Here is a 15,599-nt window from a genome sequence, read left to right as displayed (position 1 = left end):
AACTACCAGTAAGTGACGGTAAGTCACTGAATGAGCGAGTATTGAGTCATTCAATCAACTGATTGAGTGTTTTATCATGCTAGTATCTTAAGGACTTTCGTGGACAGCTGACTCCTAAAGTTTTTGATATTCTTCATATTCTGTGTGGTGGTCAGATAAGTTTAAATAGATTTGTACCTTTTGTGGGCATTTTACCTTTATAAAGCCATTTTTCTATAAGTGTGCATTATCTTTTGAGTCAAATTCTTACATGTAATCAGTGAATAAGAATAAGACATTTTGGCTGTTACCAAGCAAATGAAATCAGTATCAACAAAATTCATCTTTGCAATCCAGACATAAGCTGCATCTGAAGTGGCATTTAGATGTATTTACACACTGTTTAATGCAGGACATGAATGCATTTAACCTGCAGTTACAAATGCATAAATAATGTTTTGATATATTAAACATAAAACATTGAATACTGATATCTGAAATAATTTTAAAAATGAAAAGATACTTTAAATGTGAAATAAAAGCGCCAGTAGGTGGCAGTAAATCACTGTTAATAAGTGAGTCATTGACTGAACCGAATAATTTAAACAGTTGATTCATTTGGGAACGAAACACCTTCATGTTGCTCAGAGACACAGCTGTGGCTTTGTTTGGAATTATTTTTGTTGGCGAAATAGTGCAAAAACAGGCAATATGGTGTCTAAAACGTAAGTCTCTTATTAAAACTTCTAGTTTATTGAACTGTTGTAAAAAATCAATATCACATTTGTATATGGTAATTTTTGGAGAAAACTTGAGTATAAATATACACATTTTCTGCCCCCATGTCTTGAATTTGTGATCATTCTGAATGTATTTTAATAGACTGAATCATGCAGTGATCAGGCAGAGCGCTAGACTTCACGTAATGCGTGCACTCTGTAGGTGTTTTGAATGTTTGTTTGTTTTTTGCATCGTGAGAATATTGAGTAAAATAGCTCACTTGTCATGGTGTTACTTAACTATATCATGTTATGAATAAACTAAACATTGTGAATTTTTACCTCAGTGTGTTTCTTCTGAGTTTATGTGTGCTGTCACGCTCATTTGTTCTGAAGTCTCGAGACAAACAGAGTGAGCTTGTATTCTGCTAACTTACTGCAGTTCTCTCTGATGACGCAGTAACTTTACCGCGGGAAGAACCAGACTTTTTAAGGACCCGCGGACACCCTGTTTTCAGGCCGATGAGCTTTGTAAAAATCGACACGTTTCAGAAAGGTGGGGTATAGAGGAGAAACAATAATGTACAGTATGTGGAAAATAATGTGTTTTTTGAACTTTAACCCGCATAAACACATTTCATTACACCAAATACACAAAATAATGTTCTTTTTAGCAACATCATATGACCCCTTTAATCTAATCAAGCCTTATAAGAAAAAACAGGCATGATTTTATTGGCATTAGGAAACGTTCCTGGGCAATTCTCAAAACGGGAAAAATGCAGCACTGTTATCTCCAGCTGTCTGTCAGTCAATTTAATTATGAGAGGCACGTATGTACTAGACACGCAGGCAACCTCCAGATAAGCAAACACTCCGAAAATAAATTATAAATCACATTAAACTGTGATTAAATAAAGAAAGAATAACTGCACAATACCTCAATGTTGCCACCCACTCTGGCCAACAGGGGTGGCAGTGGTTTATCCTTCTCATTTCTGAGCTGCCTGCGTGACTGTCTGCGACCTGGCCGAGGGGAGAGGAGAGTCAGCCAAGAGATCAGCTCAACATGTCCATCTCACTGAGCCAGCATCAGGAAACAGGGTTATAGCACAGGAAGGATACATTATCCTGAACAGCTGCAATACATAAACTGCGAATGTGCCTCCAGAAGAATAGCAAAACCTGACAAAGCCACAAGATGTCCCAACAAGGTACCAAAATTCAAAGAGACACAAATGGAGCACATAAATGTCTTAAAGTCTAAAAGGGGCCAAAAGATGTGGGGTTTAGTAGTTATATTTGTACATTTGTGAGTAAAGCTTTAATTTATAAATATAATATTGTCATAATAATAATATTGTTATGATTCTAATATTATTAGTATTTAGAACATTGTATTATGTTTATTTTTATTTATATTATGAAGAACAATATGTTAATGAGAACTGAGTGTTTCTGTTTGCTCCTCACCCTCAGGTCTCTCATCAAAGTCCTCATCTTCCTCCTCTGAGCCCACGGAGTATTCTGATTGGTTATCTGAAATGTCAGCATGCCATTCTGTAACACCATATTGAAAAGAGCACTATCAGTAATGAATACTAAGTACAAACCACAGTACAGAGTATGTTCAGCAGTGGTCAAACAACTTCCATTCACCAGAAAACTCAAAGAAAGCCCAACCAAAATCTTATATATCAGTTTGGCAACCCTCTCCAACAATGGAACAAAGACAGATGTGATCGTTTGATATTTGGCTCTTTTGTGACAAAATTTTCTGTATCTCCACTTATCTAACCCAGCACAAGCATTCTGTTCAAATTCAGCTGTCAGAGAGAATGATTTAGTCCTACAGGAAAACACAGGGTTGCTTAAACCAAAATGAAAACTCACAAATGTCAATTATTGAAGCACAGGCCACTGTCAAATTTTAAAAAGGCCAGCAGATTGTTTTCTGCGCATATGTAATATATTCTGCAGAGGAAATGCTGCAACGTTACGACCCTGCAGGTCAGGTTACTTGGATATTCAAAGAAAAGTATGTGTACTTACAGTTAATTTCAGTTATCGCTGTAATTATGCAGCCGTAAGCGTCATCACAAAACCATAAATTCCATACTGTTCCTTTCTGGAGAAAACCAAATTTTTCTTTTGTTATTTGTCTTTTTCCTGACCATTTTGTTTTTCTCCTTTTGACACATAAATGAAAAGCTGCCACACTTCGGCATCCCCTGGGTGTAGTGGATGTAGCCATTTTTGAGTCAACTGCATGTGGCTGTTCTAACCTGACCAAAACAGCAGTGTGTGGGATATTGTTTTTCTTTCCCACTCAATCATAAGTAAAGTAGTAAACCACATGCCAAGAATGAAACTGCAACAAGATGTAATTTTGAAGATTTAAATTAGATAATATGCTACATTTATATGACAAGCACAAACATGGTTTATTGTAATAAAAGGCAAGAACAATGGACTAATTACAATACAGTGGGGTCCAAAAGTCTGAGACCACACTGAAAATCTTGGCTTCAAAATTGAATTTAAACTTTGACAAACTTAAAACAAAGAAACATTTTGACATGAAATGGAGAAATATTTCTGATGACTGACTATTTTAAGGTCACTAATCAAATGATCGAATTTGTTACATAGATCATGTGACTCCTTTGTACAGACAGTCAGATGTTCTTCCGCTGAAGCACAAGATGCTCTTAGGATCGTTCTCAAATTATGCTGGAGAACATGATCGTCAGGTTTAAAAAAACAACAACAACAAAAAACCAAACAAAGAAAGTTCACGGAGTTTAAGTGCTGCTGTCACTGAAGCAAAATGCAACATTCCAAATACTAAGAAATATTGAAATTCATTAATTTTAACTTTTCATGCAAATTGTTATGCTGAAAGACAATTCTGCAGGAAGTGTTGTACTGTACCTTGGTCCTCCTGAGCTGCATCATTGTAGTTGACCTGTTTGCGGACTCTCTTTCCTTTCCCGAGATTGCGGGCCAAATCTTCCTGCTGTTGTTCATAGTGATGCCTCAAGAGTTTCTCCCAGTAATCAGGATCCACATTCTCTTCCTGCTTAATGATCTCTCTCTCGATCTCCTCTATCTGGACACACAACAACAAATGAGATCTCCTTAATAACAAATGAAGATTTCCTTAATATCTCATTTGTTTTCAAAGACACCAATAATTTTCTATGGAAAGGAATGGAGACCATATCTCCTGCTTTTCAGAGGTTTCTCCTGAAAAAAGACCCCAGTAATCTGCAGTATCCCCTAGAGAAGTGGTTCTCAAACTGGGGTATGCTTACCCCTGGGGGTACGCGAAGTGATGGAGGGGGTACATGAACAAAATACTGAAATGTATTGTTAATTAAATTATATCGCACTCTTAAATAACATTCAACGGAGCATGTGTTTCTCACAGGCAAAATATATAAGTGCGTGCCCCCTCTAGTGTACAAACAAAAAATGGTGGTGCTATAAAAGGTCAAATCCATGACATCCAATCAATTTATCCCATATTTTGCAGTCAAAATATGCATCCGCTCAAGTGTAATGTGTAAGTACACATCTTTACTTGACCTCTGTTTGCTCATGTGCATCAGCTGAAGTGTAAACAGTTGAGAGATGCTGAGGCAGGCATGACGCTTAGGTGTTACAGGACACGTGCTCCATTACCGATTAAAAGAGAGGAAAAAATATATAAGGTAAGGTGGCAAATAGGTAGGCTAATAAGAGTAGAAGGAAAGGCGGGATGTACTGTCTATTTGCTTTGATCTTGAGCCAGCGTTTGGTTAATGGTGAATATTGGCCTATTTTGCATTCTGTTGTGGCTCCCGCTGGTAAAAAAACCCAGATCTATTTCTTAAAAAAAAAACCTACTGACCCCAAACTTGTGAATGGTGTATATCGATTTTATATCTATTTACATATCTCTTGAATTTTATAAGTGGTACATACTTCAGATAGATGTTAAATCAAAAAATGCTTTATGGCTCATTTTTTAAGAATTATTGTTGAAATATCAGTGAGGCGACTGAATGTCATCTTTCAAATTCCTTAAAGGTCTCACTCTTGGATACTCCTCAAAAAAGTCTCCCACCTTGTCATCTTCTTTGACAGTGTACTGGGCCACCTTGAAGGAGCTCAGATACTCGTTCATGTTCTGCATGTCAGAGTCATCTGTGGCATCCTGGCTGCGGTCTAGCAAACGCTCGATAGCAACATTGTCGTAGTGAATTACGCTGCTGTCATCATCCTTATTGTCCCCTGCTGTAAAAAAGATAGAAATGGGTGAACCTTCAGCATAACAAAGTGTTACATAGTGTAACAGTGTTACACTTTGGGCACAATTATTGGTTACAGAGCAAGTGATTTTCATAACATTTAAACAAAGATATTTATTATTTGACAAAATTGTCAAATGATTTGCTGGTTCATTTATTTCTACACATCAATCAATTTAACTTATCAATCCCACCCTCAATCTCATCCTTGAAAAGCTCCTCCGTCCCAAACTTGAGGATGTCATCCAACTCTTGTTTAGACATGGATCCGGCTTTTGATCCCAGACCGGGCCGCACCACCAGGTGTGTAAGCATCATCTTCCTTTTGGCCACCTGAGTGATTCGTTCCTCCACCGAGGCCCGTGTCACAAACCGATATATCATCACCTTATTGGCCTGACCAATACGGTGAGCTCGGCTGAAGGCCTGAGAGAAAAAGAGATAAAATTCAAAATGATGTAGAAACTGCTACATTGAGCTTCCTAATTGTCTCAGTTACATATGGTAACCCTCGTTTCCTGATGGAGGAAGAGAAGACATTGTGTCGAAGTTCCAACACTAAGGGCCGCACTTGTGAGCCCAGACACCTCTGACATCCTTGAGAAAAGGCCAATGAATTTGGCGAGCAAATTTGCATAGCTGACCACACCCTGGATATCTGGGTATAAATAGACCAGTGTGGTATTTGCTCACTCGTATTGTTCTGAGGAGTCTAGAAAGTGTCTCAACCCACTCAGTGGCAATTCAGAGTTGTGGCATAAACGATAACTAGGGGGATTACAACAAAACACAGTACCTGGTGACAGAGCAACACTCTGTCCAGGGGAAACACTGAGTCCAGTGGGCCACTGGCATGAGAATCGTATCCACAATCCAGTGGAAGATTCTCTGTTTGGAGACAGCCTTCCCCTTCTGCTGTCCTCCAAAGCAGACAAAGAACTGTTCAGGTGATCTGAAACTCTGTGTTTGTTCCAAATAGATGCACAGGGCACGCACCGGGTACAACAGAAACAGGTCTGGGTCTCCCTCGTCAGGAGGGATAACTTGCAGGGTCACCACTTTGTCCCTAAAGGGAGTAGTGGGAACCTTGGGCACATAACCAGGTCAGGGTCTCAGGACAATGTGAGAGTCTGCCGGCCCAAATTCTAGGCACTTTTAATTGACGGAGAGGGCTAGCAGATGTGAGCGGAAGTGAGCGCAGAAGTGAGCGCAGTCAGGATGGCCGTCTTCTTAGAGAGGGCACTAAGCTCAGCTGACTGGAGATGCTCAAACGGATCTCTCTGTAAGGCCTGAAGGACCACAGAGAGATCCCAAGATAAGGGGATAAGGTGCGGTCTCGGAGGATTAACAGAAAGAATTTCCGTTGTTGCCCTCAGGGTGTCATTTTAGAGTACCTGGTAGAAGTACAAAACGTTTAAAGGGTTTCTTTGTTTCAGTGGCTATTGGTTTGATTCATTCTTAACTTGATTGGTGTGATATGTTTTATGATTATGTTGTCTGTAGATTATGCATTGTCTGTATGTGTTGTGGCTTACTGCTGCAAAATTAGTTTCCCCTAAGGGGGACAAAAAGGTAAACAAACAAAGATTGTGCTTCCCCACCGATCTTCCAGCTGCTATAGCAGCTACATACACCTTGAGTGTAGATGCAGATAGGTGCCTGTCCAGGCCCTCTTGGAGGAAAGATAGCACTGACCCAATACCACATCTCCGCAGGTCCTCCACCTAGGAATAACACCAGTTCTTCAGAGGGTGCCCTAGCTTGAGTAATGGTATTCATCACTGTGGGTGAAAGGCCTCTGAATTCCTTTTCGTCCCGATTCCCATCCAGGGACCAGACTTGGAGATTCCAAAGGTCTGGGCACAGGTGCCAGATTGCCTGAGAAATAAGGTTACTCCTCAGGGGAATGCGCCAGGAAGGGGCTGATACCATAAGCATGAGCTCCGAGAACCAGGTCTTGTTGGTCCAATACAGTGCCACCATCATGACCTGTTCCATATCCTCCCTGACTTTGCACAGAGTCTGTGCGATGAGGCTCACTGGGGGGGAAGGCATACTTGCATAGGCGCCTGGGCCAGCTGTGTGTCAGTGTGTCCATGCTGAGGTGAGCCTCGGTCAGGGAATACCACAGTGGGCAATGGGAGGATTCTTGCGAGGCAAACAGATCTATCTGTGCCTAGCCAAATTGACTCAACTGAAATTTCTGGGGATGATCCACTGGAGTGTAACCTGTCACGTGAGTGAGTCCAGGTGGATTGAGGTCGCGTGGAATGTGAGTGGTTCACAGAGTCTTGAGTCTCTACTTGCTCAAAAGAAGGAGATGGCAGGTGAGTTATGACATGCGATGGGAACAAACACCGCTCTGGTGGTTGATATAAGCTACCGTTGCTGTGTTGTCTCAATAAAGCATCATTCTCTTCTCATATAGAGGTAAAAAGAATGCTACTGAACTTTGGTGGCTGCCTGGCGAACTGAATTGCGTAGCTGAGTTGATTGGTTCTGAGAAGTCAACGGGACGGGCTGGGGAGCGCAACCCAGGCTGGGGAGCGCAACCCAAGCGTCCAGAAACCGTGCCAGGCTCACCATGCCGGAAGACTTTGTGCCCCTCATGACGCAAGGTGAGCAACACCGACCTTGCTCCTCAGGTCTGTTGAAGAAGCCACAGAAAAACACGGGAACCGGAGTTCACCAAGGTTTAGTTATGACATGCGATGGGAACAAACACCGCTCTGGTGGTTGATATAAGCTACCGTTGCTGTGTTGTCTCAATAAAGCATCATTCTCTTCTCATATAGAGGTAAAAAGAATGCTACTGAACTTTGGTGGCTGCCTGGCGAACTGAATTGCGTAGCTGAGTTGATTGGTTCTGAGAAGTCAACGGGACGGGCTGGGGAGCGCAACCCAAGCGTCCAGAAACCGTGCCAGGCTCACCATGCCGGAAGACTTTGTGCCCCTCATGACGCAAGGTGAGCAACACCGACCTTGCTCCTCAGGTCTGTTGAAGAAGCCACAGAAAAACACGGGAACCGGAGTTCACCAAGGTTCGTCCAAGGGTTCTTAGTAGCCTGATGATGAGCTGAATGATCATTTCATGCCACCTGAGAGTGGATTTCCCATTGTTCGGGCTTGGCTGGCAGCCCAGGCTGCTGCGGGGCCGGTGCAGTCCTCCCAGGGGGCTATCCACGGCGATGAGCAGGTGTTCAATGGTAACCGTCTGCTTCTTAACTGTCTTAACTGTCGAGAATTGCTGGGCAAAATCCTGGACAGCTGTCCCCAAAGAGACCAACCTGGGAAATGGGGGTGTCAAGAAAGCAAACTTTCTCAGCATCCCACATCCCCATCAGGTTGAGCCACAGGTGGCGTTCCTGGACCACTAATGTGGACATTGCCCTCATCAGAGCCTGCGCCGTGACTTTTGTAGCCCATAGGGCATAGTCAGTCGTTGAGCACAGTTCCTGTATCATTTCAGGGTTGGGACCACCCTTGTGCAGATCTTTTAACACTTTGGATTGACAGACCTGCAGGAAAGCCATGGACGGGAGTCTCGGGCGGTCCCACCAGGTGGCAGCATTTTGTGGGCACAGATGCACCGCAATCACTCTCTCCACCCGGGGGACCTCTGTATACCCTCACGCTAGACCACCATCGATGGTGGTGAGAACGAAGGAGCTGTGTACTGTGTTCTGGCAGAAAAAGGTGCCTTCCACGATTTCCTCATGCACTTCTGGGGAAAAAAAGGCTGTGTCTCTCACTCTGACCCCATGAACCAATCATCCAGCCAAGAGCGTACGGGACAGGGTGGAGAAGTCTACTCAAGCCCGATGCTCTCAGCTGCCCCCATCTCAGTGTTAGCCTCAGAATGAAATGAAGCACCTGGAGGTGCAGCTCCAGCTGAGTCATCAGCTTCTGATGGTTCCAGCCCGCTCTCCAATGCTGCGATCCTCCTCACGAGCCCCGAATGAGAAATCAAACTCACGCTGAGACGAGCTCTCAAACTCTTCCGGTAACTCTACCAGAAGATTTGCACTGTGGGAGGAATGAGAGGTTTGCAGAGATTCACCCGGCAAAGCTACTCTCATGAGGACTCCTTGCTCTTCCTCAACGTACATCACGGAGACCTCTTACCCGGAAGTAGAACCTGGATGGGCAGCAGTTGAAGTGATTCGCTGTCTTTTAGAAAAGAATGTGAGTAGCGAGCGCAGCATGCCTATGGGCATGTCCTCACATAACCTATATACGAGAGTTGCTTTAGTGTGGGCACAGCCCAAACACTGAACACAGTGATCATGTCAGTCAGATCACCAGTTAAAGATCACAGTTGAAGCACCCAAGGGTACTTTCACTACACTTATCTGTGTGTGAAGAAGGGAGAGACCACTGCCCGTGCCGTAGATCTAATGACGAGGAGTAAGAAAGGTGAATGATGTGCCACACCACAGAGAGAGACGTTGCATCGGCTCAGAAGAACAGAACAAGTAAGCAAATGCCACACTCGCCTATTTACACCCGGATATTCAGGGAATGGCCAGCTATGCAAATTTTGCTCTGCAATTTCTTTGGCCTTTTCTCAAATGATGTCAGAGGTGTCTGGGCTTCCAAGTGCAACCCCTAGTGTTGGAACTTTGACACAACGTCGACGTGACTGACTAAAAGGGAATTTAAGGGTGCTTTCACACCTGTAGATCGATTGCTTTGTTCCAAAACATGGATTAAAATTATTACAATGTTGCTTTTTATTCTTGGTGCAGTTCGCTTTCACACAGCAAAGTTTCTAAACGGACCAAATTTGTTAATACAAGTCACGCGAGAGTAAACTGTTCTCTCATTGGTCAAAGTTCCACGGTTTATTTTCCGGGATTCCACTTAGCTGTCACGGCTGTCATCCGTCAGGATGGAACGACAACAACTTCGTGGGCTTATTGTTCGGGGGGGTTTTTTGTAGCTGTCCTTATATTAATTTATCATTTTGAGCAGGAGTCCAGGATTCATCGGCAAAACATTTTTAAAATGCACCTACTAGGAAGAAGAGCAATAAGACGGCATTATAAAATGAAAAAGTGAGCTTTTTTATTTTGAATGGCGAAGACGTGCTCACCCACAGACATTCACAGGTTCATTTTGAAGTATTAGCAAAACAACAAAGCTAATGCTTTTCACGGAACTTACGTAATTACCCATTATACATTGTGATATAGCCTGGTTCGTTGGTCCGTTAGATCGGATTGCTTTCTCACTACAACCGAACCGCTCCAGAGTTTGTTTTCAATCGAGCCGAGACCACCTCGTTCAGGCGATCTCGGACCGATTGTTTTGGCGCAGATCTGAGCGCGACTGCCGTGTTCACATATGTACAAACGAACCGAGCTAATGGGGGAAACGTGCCAGGTTCCGAAACAACAGGCCAGGTGTGAAAGCACCCTAAGTTTCATGAGTCTGTTCTCCAACTGTCCACTAGGTGGCAAAACACATGACAAAGAAAACACCAGAACAAACCTATCAAGTGTCACACAAGTAGAGGGATTTTCTGTGAGCGCTAGCATGAACTGTATGAGACACTCCTCATTTTTATATTTACCTGTATATCATTGTGGGGATTCCAGTCAGAGTCAAAGATGATGACTGTGTCCGCAGTGGCCAAGTTGATTCCCAGACCGCCCGCTCGTGTAGAGAGAAGAAAACAAAACTGACACGCACCAGGAGCTGTGAGACAGAAAGAGAAAGGGATCTGATTTAGAATTTTAACAATCATTATTTACTCATTATGGGGTAACAACCAGTAGAGATTTTGCTAAGCTATTAATATGGTTTATCATAAATTGTAAATACCATTACGTAAATATATCTATGTGGCTATCAGTGAGCAGGATTATACTATATACATATGACAGTGATGAATAAACATACGGGATTTGTCCCAAACAAGTCAAGATGAGGAAGAACTTGGTGGTAAAAAGTGGTGCGACTGCGGTCGATTTAAGGAATTTTTCAAATCCAAACTTATATGAAATTACTTACTGTGTGATATAAGATTTCATCATACATTTTGGCCACCCAAAAAGTCATCATGTCATCATAACAAATAACACAATGATTAAAATCTCAATAAAATGAGATTTCAACACCACAAAACAACAAAATAAATTCTCCCACCAACACAATAAAAAAGTTATAATTATGGCACCACTGTTGTTCAAATGTTTCAAAACTTTGTAACATTTAAATTCAACAATGATTCCGGACTTTATAAATGCTTTAAACAGAGATATAACATCCCAACCATATCTGTTCTCAAGTAATTTTGCCCATGTAAATTGCAAGGTCTGCTTACCCAAGAATAAAATAAATCAACTGCCATTTTAAGACATTCAGAATTTGGAATAAACTTTTCTCCATTTCTTAAAACAACTGACTCAATAGCTCCAAGAATGGAATGGAGTCTTACAAACAAAGAAAAATCTCTCTATAAATTCACATTAGTCATCAACATTTGGACTGGGATGAGAGTAGAGAGAAAAAATGACTTTGTCACGACATCTGAATAGCTATTAAAACCAAACCTCTGGCTCAGTGGTTCTCAAACATTTCAGACCAGACCACCGTTACTCATTTTAGACCAACTAAGTACCACCTAGTCACCAATGTTATAATATACTTTATACCAATGCTATAATATACTGCTCTAGCTAATTCTCTAGCTGTATCCAAAACACCCAACAGAAATATTACTCAGTTAATTTATGTACAAAATATGTATACCCGGTGGGCTGCTCTTACCATTAAATCTGTCGATAGCTTCCTGTCGGAGAGCTCCAGTGACGCCTCCATCAATTCGCTCATATTTATAACCCTCATAATCCAGGAAATCCTCCAGCAAATCCAGCATCTTGGTCATCTGAGGGGGAAACAGAGTGTGTAAGTATGAATAAGATCTAGTAAGACTTGATGAAATCAAAATTTTCAGACCAAGTACCACATCTGATCAAACTAGACCATTCAAGTAACACCTAGCCTGTCATGAGCTCCACATTACACTGTAATGATTAGAAACACAAAGGTGTTTAATTAGAAAATAGAGCAGAAATTATTCAAAATCCTAAACACTATTTAAAACCCTTTATAAGTTGTAATATTTTCACATGTCCAAATTTGTGCTGTGCACCACCTGGGGGCACTAAACATCCACAATTTGGGAGCTCATGTAATAGCTAATACAGTACAGCTTCTTATGTATAAAACACAGGCTGAGTGAAAGTATTTAGATGTATGTTTGTACCTGAGAGAACACTAGCACTCGGTGGCCTTGCTCTTTCAGTTTTCTGAACATTTTCTGCAGCAGCATGAGTTTCCCAGAAGCTTTAGTGAGACCCGCACCTTCATATGCTCCACTTGGTGTTTTGGGAGCTTCCTGTAACACAAAAATACAGCCTATGATACACATGTGCACAACAAAAATCTGTCAAACACTAAACCCAACTATTAACTATTATCTTAAACATTAACTATTATCTTAAACATTTCGACAGCATTCAAATAAAAATGTCTGACAGCAGGTGACAGTATTTCACACTACATAAATCAATTTGGCACCAATCTAAGATAGGACCAAGAAGAGTGAAAACGCCATCCAAATGATAGTTGTTTTGTTGCTGTCAGAAATACAGTGTGTATTCTTACGGCAGAAGCGACGGGGAAGAGGTAGGGGTGGTTGCAGCACTTTTTTAGATCCATCATAATGTTGAGCAGAGACACCTGGTTCCCTCCTCCTTTAGAATTCAGCGCCTCGAAATTACGCGTCAGAATGAACTTGTAGTACTTTCTGTTTATACACAGTGTGCACACAAAACATGTGAAAAAAAGACTAGCACGCATAGTAAGAAATGTATTTAAACAAATGAAATATTTGTATTACTTCCTATTGCTAATTACCTTGATAATAAACACGTCAACACATTTTGTTTATGAAATCAATGTTGTAGGACTTACTTCTGCATGGGGCTGAGCTCCACTCGGACGATCAGCTCAGTTTTGGCTGGCATGTTCTTAAACACATCAGCTTTGAGTCTCCGGAGCATGTGTGGGCCAAGCAGGTCATGCAGTTTCTTAATCTGGTCCTCTTTAGAGATGTCCGCAAACTCCTCTAGAAAACCCTCTAGATTACTGAGGGACAGAAATAAAGCGATGCAGTAAAATTATTTTGAGTATTAAAACATGTCTGTGTTGATGTGTACATACAGTGGCCTCAAAAATATCTGGACACTGCAGCCACACTAAAAATTGATATCATTGCATGATATAACATAACACGTCCAAATACTTTTTAGGCCACTTTTATAGTCTGTTAGAGAATATAAATGTGCTTTTATGAGTAAGGTCATACTTGAAGCGGTTGGGCGTCAGGAAGTTGAGCAAGTGGAAAAGTTCTTCCAGGTTGTTCTGGAGTGGAGTTCCTGTTAGCAGCAGCTTATGGTCTATCTTGTAGTCATTCAGTCTCCTGAAGAACTAACAAACCAAAACAACTGTCTTCAATTTTTTCACTTAATTGGAAATATACAAGGTGCTTTACTATCCAAGCTTAACCATGTCCCTCAAGAGGCTCCGAAGGATGCGTTACTCATTTTCAGTGCCTTTCCGAATTTGGATTTAGATTTCGGGCACATCCCTATATGAAACCACGATGTGCAGCACTTGCCAATCTACTTTACACCTTCTTGCATGAAGTTTCTGAATAGGAGTAAAATTAGTAATGAATTTGTTATTTCAAAATGTAATGTCTGTAAGTGTAGATTATTCTTCCATTATTCTAATATGGATCATCCTACCACTTCTAGTGCATACAACACTACCGTTCAAAACTTTGGGGTCAGTAAATTTTTTAAAAGGAATTAATATTGGTTTTCAGCAAGAACTTAATTTGAATAAAGGTTTTCACAAAAATAGTGAGTAGCACAACTGTTTTCAACATTGATAATAATACAAAATATTACTGAAGCAACAAATCAGCACATTGGAATGATTTCTAAGGGATCATGTGACACTGTAGCCTGGAGCAATGGCTGCTGAAAATTCAGCTTTGTCATCAAAAACTATTATAAAATATACAAAACAGTTACATCATTCAAATAGTTTTACTGTATTAGTTTTAATCAAATGCAAATAAATAAATGCAAAGAAATGTGTGCCAAGACAATTATTTCGAATAACCCTAAACTTTACACTACACACTATATAATGTTTCTTCAGTTACCTGCAGACACATTACATACAAAAAAAGTCAAACTACAAAAAAACTCACAGTATTAGACACACTGATCTATATTTTTTTCCCCTCTGACTTTCTTAACTTAGATAATGACTCATTGAATGAAAATGTGTAATAGCTTTATTATTATGGTTTAAAGTGCTGGTTTATTTCTGTCATCTTCAGTCTACAGTGTTGCAAAGAATCCAAGATGTAATTTACTGTCCTGTATTAAATTAGAATGAATCTCGCAAACACACTCTCTCTCAAACCAAACAAAACTTGGACAAAAAACAGGAAAACCCAACTAAGTCAGTGTACCTTGGACTGGTTGTTTTTGAGGCGGTGGGCTTCATCTACTACAAGACAGGCCCAGTCAATGGACTTGAGAACATTCTGGTCTATGGTCACAAGCTCATAGGATGTCAACAACACGTGGAACTTAATGGGAGCTTCTCTCTAGAGGGACGATGGGTAGAAAATGAAAATAATGGTTAGAGTAAAGTCACTTATTCCCACAGCACCAAATTACATCCTTTCCCTCTTCTCTCCTACTATGGCTCCTCTCCTTTTTCCATCTTTGCATTTCACCTCTCCAATCAGCAGTCATTCTTTCCCTTCCAGCGCTCATTTCCTCTCCTTCTCACCCGTAATTTGAAGGCTTTCTTTCCTCCCTTCACCGGTGTGTCGTCAAAGGTGAACTCATTCTCACGGATGATGGCCCGGCTGTCCTTGTCTCCGGTGTAAGTGACAATGTAGAAGTCAGGAGCCCACATCTCAAACTCTCTCTCCCAGTTAATGATTGTGGACAGTGGTGCGCTCACCAGGAATGGACCTTTAGTGTGTCCCTGGAGAGAGAAATGGACAGAGAGATATGGAAGGATGGACAGAGAGGAACACAATGGGAGACACAAATATAATGTGAAGTTCAAAAGATTACTTTTCAATTAACATACACTTTTGTAACCTGACCCTCACAGACCTCTTTAAAGAGTGAGTAGAGGAAAACAATAGTCTGGATGGTCTTGCCCAAGCCCATTTCATCAGCCAGGATGGTGTCTGTTCCCTGAGCCCAGGAGAACCGCAGCCAGTTCAGCCCCTCCAGCTGATAGAGATGCAGCGTTCCTCCTGTCTCTGTCACAAAGTCTGGCTGCTCCTCATACTTGATTGTTGGCTGAAGGAAAAAAGATGGGGAGAGAACTGGTGAAAAAAGACTGAGAGAAAGGTGGTCCTATATGCCTTAAAAGCTTGAATGCACTGAGGACTAGAAAGCAGATGTGACAAAAAAATTTAACATCGGAGAAGGTTAAAATAGATGGCAGAGAGCAGAAAAAAGGTATAAGGAAAGAAATCCACCCAATTTTGTGG

General features: G+C 41.3%; 1 protein-coding gene across 1 annotated transcript in view; it reads right to left on the bottom strand.

Annotated features, from left to right (window-relative positions):
• Nucleotides 1-15,599, bottom strand: part of LOC107595326 (chromodomain-helicase-DNA-binding protein 3-like) — a 36,341-nt gene that overhangs the window by 14,334 nt on the left and 6,408 nt on the right. The window contains exons 10-23 of the mRNA XM_016285696.1: nt 15,214-15,405; nt 14,879-15,079; nt 14,553-14,690; nt 13,371-13,492; nt 12,977-13,150; nt 12,668-12,809; nt 12,267-12,398; nt 11,768-11,885; nt 10,569-10,693; nt 5,188-5,419; nt 4,810-4,979; nt 3,633-3,810; nt 2,172-2,258; nt 1,639-1,724 (exon numbers count right to left, since the gene is read on the bottom strand). Coding sequence (XP_016141182.1) covers nt 1,639-1,724; nt 2,172-2,258; nt 3,633-3,810; nt 4,810-4,979; nt 5,188-5,419; nt 10,569-10,693; nt 11,768-11,885; nt 12,267-12,398; nt 12,668-12,809; nt 12,977-13,150; nt 13,371-13,492; nt 14,553-14,690; nt 14,879-15,079; nt 15,214-15,405 — 2,097 coding nt within the window. The remainder of the gene's footprint in view (nt 1-1,638; nt 1,725-2,171; nt 2,259-3,632; nt 3,811-4,809; nt 4,980-5,187; nt 5,420-10,568; nt 10,694-11,767; nt 11,886-12,266; nt 12,399-12,667; nt 12,810-12,976; nt 13,151-13,370; nt 13,493-14,552; nt 14,691-14,878; nt 15,080-15,213; nt 15,406-15,599) is intronic.

This window comes from Sinocyclocheilus grahami, unplaced genomic scaffold (genome assembly GCF_001515645.1).
Source record: "Sinocyclocheilus grahami isolate Dianchi unplaced genomic scaffold, SAMN03320097.WGS_v1.1 scaffold200.1, whole genome shotgun sequence".
In the NCBI taxonomy this organism is placed as follows: Eukaryota; Metazoa; Chordata; class Actinopteri; order Cypriniformes; family Cyprinidae; genus Sinocyclocheilus; species Sinocyclocheilus grahami.
Note: the sequence above shows the minus strand (reverse complement) of the source record. Positions and strands in the feature narration are given on the sequence as shown.